The sequence below is a fragment of the Numida meleagris genome, chromosome 4 (assembly GCF_002078875.1).
Source record: "Numida meleagris isolate 19003 breed g44 Domestic line chromosome 4, NumMel1.0, whole genome shotgun sequence".
Taxonomy (NCBI): Eukaryota; Metazoa; Chordata; class Aves; order Galliformes; family Numididae; genus Numida; species Numida meleagris.
Window position 1 is genome coordinate 23,510,393 of NC_034412.1, and position 11,123 is coordinate 23,521,515.

An 11,123-nucleotide genomic window follows, 5' to 3' on the forward strand; every position below is an offset into this window, starting at 1 on the left:
AAGCATAAGTATCACCTAGGATAAATTCCAAGCTATGCTGTTCTCAATTTTTCGATTTTTTTTCTCTGTTTACGAAAGATACATTAATACAGTTTGTTTTGACAAAAATTTTTAGAGTAGTACTACAGCCACAGCATCTGCATCAGAGGGACATTAAAAAACATTAATCCCTGAAGAGTTTTCAAACTTCAAAGAGGAAAGGAAACAAAGGATCATAGCAAAATTCGTTTACAGTGAGAATTACTGCTGCTTTCTAAGCAACAACATGGCACTTCAGCTGCCAAACAAACCCCTGTAGGTACTTGTTGCTCCAGTGCAGTCGATCCAACTCTAATGGGAGAGGGAACACCTTTGGTGTCTTGTTTTTATACTATATATGGTAATGCAGATGTCAGAATAAAAGGTAATCTCCCTTTAGCTGCTCAGTTTGAATTATATCCTAGCTAGCTTATCAAAATAGCTCTTGACAGGCTTCTACAAATAAAATATCCTTTTGCTTCAGATTGTGCGCACAGATCTAAAGGAATTAAGAGATTTCAATCTAGATGGTGCTCCTTATGGATATACTCCATTCTGTGACAGTAGAAGAGAGATGGATGGCTACAGGTTCTGGAAGTCAGGATACTGGGCAAGTCACTTAGCTGGAAGAAAATACCACATCAGGTACCGAAGAATTGTTTATTTTTGTCTCCTCAAGTTGAAGTGGAAAACTTGTTACTAATTAGAATTAGCGGAGAGCTAGCTGAGGTATACAGCACTGCACTGCACCACTTCTTGTTTACTGTTGCTTTAAGCAAACAGTGCTTTAAGGTTCCATTGCCTCTGGTCCAGTTGGAAGCGCTAGGGACACTGAAGTTAATTTCAGTACGATACAGCTTTTACAGATGAAGAACTGAAGTGTTAACAGATGTCTTCATTTGTTAATAACAATGTTGGAAGGTTAATAACAAATGCTGGAAGAAGTGACTGCATGACAGCAAAGCTAAGATAGATTTGTTGAGTAATTTTTATGTATGTTACATGACTTTAGTTAGAACTGCTTTCCTGCCTGGTATTAGATAATTCTTGGTGGCAGTATATCAAATTGTTTTGATGTATTGAATCTCAGAGTCTGAGACTGTGGTAATCTGCCCATCAGTCAAATGCCACTGCTAATTGTGTCATTTCCATGCAGTGCTCTATATGTTGTGGATCTGAAGAAGTTCAGAAAGATAGCAGCTGGAGACCGCCTCAGAGGACAATATCAGGGTCTCAGTCAGGATCCTAATAGTCTGTCTAACCTTGATCAGGTGTGTATTTATTGTATGTATGTACGATTGTATTTACTGTGACCTGATGGCAGGTTAGGACCTCTCATTTCCTGGCTAAACTTCTGTCACTGCCCAATACCCGTAGCAGCCCCAATAACTCCCTGCCTTCAAATGAGACGGATAAACATAGAATGGAATGCAAATGGTGGATGGAAACAACACCTTCCTCTTACATGCCTTCGGACTTTCCATTTTTCTGGTATGATCCAAGGCAAATACATAACACGGCTGAGTACTTGCTTCTTGAGCTGCCTGACCCCAAGTGCTTTGCTGTGTACTGACTTGGGTACGTGGATATAAGGCTTCTGCTGTTGTTCGTGGAAAAGTAACACAATGCTTTTATTCACTTGAGCACAGTCTTCCAAACTGATCCAGTTCAGGTCTGACACTGGATTCATATTACAACTTTAATTCTTTTTGCTACTAGCCTCATTTTCAACAAAGTAAGATCAATGGTCATATTATTCACTTCATTTATTTATTTTTCTGAAGGACTTTGTTTGAAATGAGAGTAAATAGATGACTATTCATTTGCTCTGGGGAAAAAAGCTCTCTATTTTCAGAAGTTACAAAACTTCTCAGTGCTGTGCGGTGGAACGGTTGTTTGCCACCTGCCCGGCACCGTGGAAACTGCTGCTCAGTCTTATTCTTCACCCCAGGATTTGCCCAACAACATGATCCACCAGGTGCCAATTAAATCGCTGCCACAGGAGTGGCTTTGGTGTGAAACGTGGTGTGATGATTCCTCAAAGAAGAGAGCAAAAACTATTGATCTGGTAAGTACAGAATGGCTCCTTCATTCCTCAGTAAGAGACCGTGACCAACTTAGGGATGCTTCCCAACCTCAGATGTAGGTGCCTCACCCTTTGTTGTTTCTTTAACGTTTTTAAGTACTTCATTTTCTTTCCCTTTTACTTGTGTATACTTTTCTTACCTAGAGCATTATGAGTTTGGGAAGAGCCTTTATGCTCTAGTCTAGCTGTAATACTGGCATGTACTATGTGTTCACCAATAACCGATCAGTTCCACTAGGGGGAAGCATCACTCTATTCAGTAAGTAAAGCTCATTTCTACATGAAGTGTTTGAACAGTTGTTATGTTTTCTTTGCAGTGTAATAACCCAATGACCAAAGAGCCCAAGCTGCAAGCAGCAATGCGGATAGTTCCAGAGTGGCAGGACTATGATCAAGAAATCAAACAGCTCCATAATCTTTTCCAGAAAGAAAAAGAAACAGGAACACCAGCTCAGTTGTCAGGACAATACACACAAGGTAATCTTTCCAGCTGTTTTCCTAATTTTCTGACTTTCCTCCTACCTGTTTGGACTGGGGTAAAGCCTCACACTCATTCACTGTAAGCCTGCACTGTGCAAGGGCTTGCATGGAGGATGTTTTAAGTAACCTGCATATTTCAGTGGGACAGAAGCACCTTGCTAAGAGGTGGTTGAAACTTAACTTGATGCTGCAACTTAGAGAACAGAGACATATGTTTCACCCTTTTTTCAGTTCCATTAAAGATCCTCACTGTTCATGCAGTGTCATGAACCCAGCCTTACCTTAGCCCGTACTTAGTGTTGTTATACACGATGAGTAGGAATGGTTCTTCAGTCACTGGTAATCTTGCAAATAACAAGTTCTGAGATTTAAATGTCAAGTATCAAACCAATCTGCAGACTGAGGAAGCTGGAAATGGAGTACTTATTCTTCTCTCCTCTTTTACAGATGCAGCAGCACATGTGGAATTATGATCAATGGAGAAAAATTGAAGTTAGACTGTTTCATAGACAATTTTTATATTGAAAGCTAGGTTTTTTTTTTTTCCGGTATGTCTGCAAAACTGCTGAATAATTGAATGGGATGATGTATGCATTTTTATTACTTGCCTTTGGGTTAATTTCTGCATATGAAATAAGATCTGGGTTGCTGGAATTAGCATTACCGTTTTTTTGCACCTGTGGTGGAGATGAAAGAGCCCATGATGGAATTCAGCATTTCAGAAACAAAACCTCAAAATCCATTGGAAAAGCCCCAGCCTGCTCCTTCAGCTGTTGCTGCCTCCACCACTGATGAAGATCCTGTGTTAGCCTCAGATCTTATTTGAGAGCCTGGAAAATGCAGCCCAGTGAGCTGTTGGCTAGAACCTAAGTCCTAACCTCAACTGATGGAGTTAATTTTTCCAGGTAATTTTACAAGGCTCCGAATCATGCTTTCAATTGGGATACTGTTTCATCAGCAAGTTTTCAAACACTCAACAATTCTCCTTGGATTTGTTCAGTATCCCCTTGATTTATTTTTTTTTAATCAAATCCAGCATTACTTACTTTCCATTTCCTGTCTTCGTCTATTGCCCAACTTTTGAGGGTTTGACTTCATGTAAAGCTACCACAATCTGTGTAAATGCCCATCCCAAATACAAATGCCTAAGCTTACAAAGTCAGCAGAACACTGGATTGGACTGTTCAGTTTGTCGTAGCCTGTCTGACTGGAAACGAAAGTGCCCTCCTTCCGTCTTTGCTCAGAGTTCAAGTCCATCTACAAAGCCGGTAGGGCCTTACCATTGCTGTGGTTCACTGATTCATAAATGTTTTTTGTTTGTAGAAAAATCTGTGGAAGCTTGGAAGCTTTTCATCATGTACATTTCATTAACTTTATTTTTCTTCGAACACAGATGTTGTCACGTGAATAAAAAACTTCGGAGCTCTTAGGTCTTACGCCTTAGTTCACATTCAGTCCTTTAATCTTTTTTTCTCGCACGCATTTCTCTCCAAATTTCATTTTGGGTTTTTGGAATATTTGAGTTGCATCTGTTTTCCTTTAACACACTGACAAGAAAACATCTTGCTCCAAGGATGAGTTAGCCTGAGCTGTTTTTTTTTTTTTTTTTTAATAATTCATATCCACGTGTTAATTTTTAAAGATACTGCAGTAGTTATGTGAACTTAAAAATCCTCAAACCCTGCTTCCCTCATTCTGTAGGATTATTGTCTGCTCCCTGGAACACAGAGACTTGGAAGAGTTGAAATACAAAAACCCAACTGGTATTTCTATGCTAAAATGAAAGGTAGCTCTGTATGCACTGCTTCTTTAGGAGATTCAGGTTGGGATTGTTTCTGCCTCCCATGTTTTTATACAAATTGATGTTCTGTGCTGTAAGAACTTCCCCCTAAAGATAATCCTGTCTTAGATATTTGTCTAGAAATACTGTTTTATACATCACATAAAAGTTCTGGAGGAATCTAAAAGACATCAGTTGTAGAGTTCAAACTGTTCAACAGGGCAGTGCCACAGATAGGCAGCTCCTGCGCAACGTGGTCTAGGGAGCCTGCTTTGGTCGGGGTGTTGGACTCTTTGATCTCTAGAGGTCCCTTCCAGCCCCTACAATTCTGTGATTCTGTGATTTCTGACAGTGCCCAAATCACTAACCCAAACTCTTGGAGAACGTGGTAAATGAAATAGAGACACTCCCTTAAATTTTCAGTGCTGGCACTGGTGACAAGGTGAGTAAACAAATCAGCACCACCATGCACACACTGCTAGCAGGTGCCAGAATGGGTAGCTCTGCAAAGGCAAAGAGGAGACCAGTCCCCCCTCTCCATAGGGAAAGTTGCACAGACGTGAGGGGCTGGGTATGAAACCATGAACTTACTGAGCATGAGTTTTCAGCTTAGGCATTTCCCCCTTCATGGGGTTTTCAGTTCAAACGGTCTCCCTGATGGTTTGTAGCTTACAAGTGCTTTATGCTTGCTGTCAAACTGTTCCAGGTGAGGCTAAGCAGACTTACCCTAGAAGGACTTTTTTTTTAGTGTAAAGACCAACAATGTGCCTGCCAACAAATTGAAGTCAGTTATTAGATACCATATTAGTCTGTTTAAAATAAAGTAACACCTGTAGTGTTCCCCTTTCTATGTTAGCTGCACCCCTCTTCTGCCCCTTTTGGAGCCCATGGATGGCACACAGCTGTGCCCATGGAGGGCAGCAGCTGTGCACCAGTTTCATGCAGGGCTGGACTGGCACAGCAGAGGAGGTGTGCTTAGGATGGATGGGATGTGGGTGCAGAAAGAGTCTGTCCCAGTGATCAGAACAAGAAAACTGCACTTATCTGTAAAATAAGACCTCCTCTTACCAAAAAAACCGTATTTAACTTTGCTTTTTTCAAACGTTATTCAAAGCCAGAAGATGGAGAATAAGGTAACTTGCTGAAATTCAACCCAATATTTACAATACCTTCTTTAGAGTTGGGTAAGAAGAAAATATATTTCTTAGTTAAGTGTAAGTTGCAGAATTATTTTTTTAATTATGCTCCTCCATTGAAATAGTTAATGTATGCACTTGAACACGCACACCACTATTTGTTTTTTCTTTTTAATTATAAAATTGAGCAAGCTATGGAGAACGTTGGTTGTTTTTTTCCTTCTCTTTAACACAGACCATACTCTTCTGTTCAGATCTTATTAAAAAAAAAAACAAACCAAATCCGGTGGAAGGGAAAGAAACCAGAAGCACAAGTATGGTGAGCTTTCCTACCTTTTGCCGTACTCTTAAGAGTCCTGTACCATCAAATCCTCATGGCACTAGGCATTCAGAAAGTGAAGTACTACGGTTGTTTGTGGGAAGCCACTGTTTGCACACAAGAGTAATACTGAGAGGAGAATACTGACATGTTTTGGATCTTTGCAGGTTCTTGCTGGTAGTGCTCAGCTGAGCCTTAATAGGAAATCTTCAGCCAGCTCCATCTAAAATCTAAAATCATCTAATCAGATGATTACTGAGCCAGAGCTGCTTTTGACCACACCTGTTTCTGGAAACGAGTAAGAAAAAGGATAAGAAAACTAGAAAGTTGAGATTAAAGTGGTTACAGTGTAATTTTGTATCCTCAGTCTAGAAAGGGCACCTCTGGGGCAAGGCAGTGCCACTGTTCCCAGTCTCTCTCTCTAACACAGTTGTCCTCTTGATGAAAAGCTGATGCTGAAAAAATATTATGTTACTTTGAAAGGAACATTTTGCGGTCTTATTAGGGAACAAATAGCAGAGAAATGCTAAAGTATGTTGTTGAGATATCTCTTTCATCAAGTTGGTGGGGGATTTGTTGTAAAACAAGTGAAAGGGGGGGTGTACAAAGTAAAGTAGTAACAATCCAGTCATGGTTCTAGAAATCAAAATTGGTTCAAGAATATGCCACAACTCTGTGGCACTGATACCTAATGACCTAGGGGAAGTTACTCTCTCCTGCATATTACCTGAACTGAGATCACAGCAATTTTCCCAATATGGTGACAACAATAAGATGATGTCTCATATAATAAAGCCTTTCTGTTCTTTACCTGTGTCTCTCCTGTTGGTTATTTTGGTTCTGATAACTGATGTTTTAATGAAGTTACTCAGAGTATGGCTTTTTTCACTTAGTGTTGCAATGCTTTTCAAAGGATTCTGCACTGGGAAAGCTGAAGTCAGTGTTTCTCAAATAACAGTGCTTACCACTACAAAGCTGGGCCTGTGTCCCTGAATTCATTGTCCATTCTTAAGAACTCAGGGAAGCTGAGCCAACATTCCAAACCACTGTCTTTATTTCTCAGAGATGAAAAGTAGACAGTTTTACGCAGAAAGTGTCTATGAATGCCATTGAAATATGTACTTGGTTTCCTGCAGTTGGTTGTCTGAACTTGCTCAGGTTCAGAAAGAGAGAACAAATTCTAGGAGACAACTGAAAGTAGAAAAGGAAGCGGACAGAAGGAATAAATGGATGCCATATGCCTCCCCAGCCCCTCCCCCAGTTTTAATTTTAACAGCCTATATTCATGCTTGTGGCTGTACAGATGCATGGTTTTACATCAGAGACAGACTGCCCTCCGTGCCAAAGAGCGAGCTGGTTTGGGAGGGAGTAGTTTTGAATCTTACTGTACAAATTCCTTTTATTACTTTTGAATTTATATTAGCCCAAATCTGATCTTGCTGGCCATGGGAAAGTGTCTCCCCTCTTCATCCACCTGCCCATATCAATGCATACCTGTAAGCACAGGAATGTACAACAGAAGGGTGCCAGGACATGTGCTCCCTAGCTGTAGTGTCCCTCAGTGTCACTGCAGTAACGATCCACTGCTGCCAACCCTGAACCTGGGTGGGGTTTGCTGCTCCACATGGATGCACGCAAGTCTGTAGACCCCATAGTATTTGTCCAAGGCACTGAGAGGGCTGGCTGATGTCAGCGCAAGACCTCTCTCAGTTATTTTTCGGTGTTCTTGGGAATGTGGAGAGTTCCTGGTTGAACTGGATGCTGGCAAACATTGCTCCAATTTTCAAGAAGTGCATTAAGGAAGACCCAGGTAATTACAGGCAGCGTGCCTGGTAAAATGGTGGAGAAAGTTACACTGGGTTGTTGAAAAACACTTGAAGGACATTGTTTGTGGTTTGATGGGGAATTAAAATAGCGTTTCTCCTCTGTGAAGATTGGCAATAAAGCCCTATGCAATACATGTGGTTATGGAACAGCATAAACTGTTTTCTTGGTATTTTCTGGTTCGCTGGTTTGATTTTTTAAATAAAGAAATAGAAATTTTTGCATGCCCATTGAGCACATAATTCCAAGTATTCCAGGAACAATCTCATTAACACTGCACAAAGAAAAAACAGCAGCACATGGGTGTGTATTTCTGCACATCCACACCCATTTGCCTGTCACATCTCCAAGCACAACAGGAGGCTCTGCCCGTCCCACTGCAAACCTCTATGGAACCGCTCGCCCGCTGCAATCACCAAACCCCTTTTGGACTCAAGAACACAGCCCCTGTTTGCAGGAACTCCTTGTGTGTCTTGTTTCTAGAAGTGCAATTTCACATTTGCCTAACCTGACTGGTTTTTTGGTTCCCTTGCAGAAAGAGGCCCTAAGAACTGCACTGCTGCGCATGACTTACTGCTGCTCAGCCGCCATCACCACAATTACTTCCAGATCTTTATATGAAAGCACTGCAGAACCTTGCAGGAAAACGAAACAGACCTCAAACATCTCCTCAATAGGGATTCCCACTAATTATTACTGCTTCAGCTTTGTTAGATGGTTCTTCATTCTTTTAATCTTATTTTTGGAGCCATAAGGTATATATTGTGAAGGATTTATATATGCATTCAATGCAGCTATTAAACTCACACCTGTGATTCCTCAAAGCCATGCTTGTCTGACAAGAAATACGTTCCATAAAACTCTCTCAGGAGTCATTTCAGGTCTCAAGACATCACTGACTCTCACTCTGTTTTCTTTCAGACATCAGACAACTCACCCCTGGGTCCACTATTTTGGAACACCTGCCTTCTCTTCCACAGCCTATCAAGAAGTAACACCATGGGACTGCTGATTTTTGCAGTCAGCTCTTCAGACTCTTCTTAAACATCCGTGGCTGAAGTTTTCCTTTGGGAAAAATACTGGGAGATCATGAGGTGCTGAACATGTGTTGGGTCAGACTGATGAAGATATGAGTAGCAGAGGTAGAGGAACTGTGAGTCACCAAGCCAGGTACCCTGCTACCACAGCTGCTATTGCCACATCCCCACTCCCCGATTTACCTGGGTCACTTTAGACAAGTTTTAGGTTTCTCACTCCTCCACCTGCTGCTGGGAAGCTGCTGGAGCCTCACCACACCAACAGCAATGGAAGTCAGCTCCCAAGTAACTGCCCACCAAACACCCTCACTTCCTCTCTAAATTTTTCCCCTGTAAATCTTTGCAGGCACTCTTCCCATTTAACAATCCTTTTCCAAAAGCAAATGCCCTTTTGGGAAGTGACCCAGCTCTCAGCTACTCAGAATGACAGCAGCAGACTCCTCAAGGCAGATCTTTAGATCCGTTGTCCTTTTATAGATAGAGGTGGAGGAAATCAATCCGACCATACCCAATAATGACCTCACGAGTAGACCTTGGACCTGTAGATGGAGCAATTGCACTGCTGAAAAGAACCACAACTGCCTGCTGACCCCTTCCCAGCAATTCAGAGCAATTTTTAAATCGGGAAATGTTTGTCCCATGTGGCCCTACTGTTGCATTCAGCTAAAAAACCCCCAACAAATAAAAAAAACCTGAAAAAATCCAACGACAGAAGAGCAGAGCTTGGCAAGCTCTACCCCACTCAGCCACAAACAGGAAGAGCACACTGTGATGCGCTACAGCTGCACCGGCTTGTTGCATGCATGTTAAGACACACAATTAATACCATCTCTGTGAAACATATCTATGTTTCCTAGACTTTCTGACATGGTGTTCTTAGGGCTTTCCAGTGAAGTTCAAAGAACCTCAGTCAAACTTCTTCCGGGAAAAGGAACAGCCAGAGTCTCTTCTGGATCTGTCGTTGGCTGTTTTTTTTTTTTTGTTGTTGTTGTTTTTGTTTTTTGTTTTTTAAACAAACAAGCAAAAACCAACAAACACACACACAATTATTAATAACAAACTCCCATGGAACTGCTTCCATTTGATTTACCATCAACCTCCTAGTGCAGCTCAAGAGCCAATCTGTTAATTGAAATGGATATGACCATCCCTTTTTAGCACAACACTGGAATTAGGACACCTTTTACAAAATCGGATTGATTCTAGGAGAAACGGGCTGGAAACAGAGATCTTTGCACATGACATTCACAAGCTTTTTGATCAAAGTGGCCAAAATCATCTGTAGGAAGTAATAGAGAAACCCCAAGCATCTTCCTACCTGCCCCTGTGGTGGAACGAGCTCAGATGGAGGGGCAGAAGTTGGTACTTCCAAGGGTGACTGTTGTCTCATATCCCACTTGGAGATACACTTTTGCCTGGGCAGCATAAGCAATGAAAAACTCCTACAAGGCTCTAAAAATCAAGGATATGTTTTCAAGGCTTTAATTCTGTTCACTGCTACAACTTTGCTTTCTTTTTGAAAGGGTTTGTGAGCACCAGAAGTGCAATGTATTGTGAATGCCTCTCCCCATTCCCCTCCCTTTTTTTTTTTTTTGGTAAAGAATCCGAAAGTATGCTGTGATTGAGCTCCATCAAAAAGAACATGCTCTCTGGGTGGGACACTCTGTCTCCACACTTGGAAGCAAATCTTTTTGTCTGTTTTACTCAGTACCTTTCTGCTTATTTCTTTGAACAAACCTATTGGGAAACAAAATACCATCCTTCTCCTCATCATCTCCAAAGTTCTTTCCTCTGCTGCTTTCCCCATGCCAGACAGGTAATGCAGGAGAAACCTACTGCCAGCCCAGATCTGTGGAATAATAAATGTCCCTGATCACTTTGTGTTGCTGATCAAAGCAAGAACTGCATTCAAGAAGCAGGAAAGCGATCTGAAGCTCAACAAGCAAAAAGTGAATATTTTAACATCTGGAAGTTGATTTCTAAAGCTCTTCCGCACAGCCCAGATATTTCAGGTGATGAGGAACGAGACGTTAGAAAGGTCTTGTTGTAAGGGCCTTACCTCACAGCCACCCAGGAAGCCATCCAAATTGTTTGTTTGTTTATTCATTCACTTATTAAGCTTAATGCCCACGTCGCAAACAACAGAGAGAAGGTGCAGACGGCCAGGCTCTGCCTCTTCTGGGTGCTCTTTTCACACATCCAGAGGAGCAATACATACTCCTTGTCTTATTTGTTCTCCACAAAAATTAAAAAGCAAGTCACACTCACTTCCCTAGAGCAGTCACAACAGCCAGTTCAAAACTGAATACTTTTAAACTTCCCTTTTATTTCCTTGGCTTTTTTTTTTCCTTACTTTCTTCACTTTCTAGGTAGAGCCTTTTGTGCAGCTCCCAAAAAAACCATCACACTCCAAATCAGACTCGAAATCCCTTTTGCTTGTATC

The 11,123-nt window shown here is 41.4% G+C and overlaps 1 protein-coding gene across 6 annotated transcripts in view; it reads left to right on the plus strand.

The window, feature by feature from the left end:
- The window catches only part of UGGT1 (UDP-glucose glycoprotein glucosyltransferase 1), a 41,443-nt gene extending 34,814 nt beyond the window's left edge, over positions 1–6,629 (plus strand). For all 6 annotated transcript variants that reach the window (XM_021394914.1, XM_021394915.1, XM_021394916.1 and 3 more), the window contains 5 exons: positions 503–663; positions 1,175–1,289; positions 1,970–2,086; positions 2,422–2,581; positions 3,032–6,629. In XM_021394914.1, the coding sequence (XP_021250589.1) occupies positions 503–663; positions 1,175–1,289; positions 1,970–2,086; positions 2,422–2,581; positions 3,032–3,057 (579 nt within the window). In that variant the 3' untranslated portion in view covers positions 3,058–6,629. The remainder of the gene's footprint in view (positions 1–502; positions 664–1,174; positions 1,290–1,969; positions 2,087–2,421; positions 2,582–3,031) is intronic.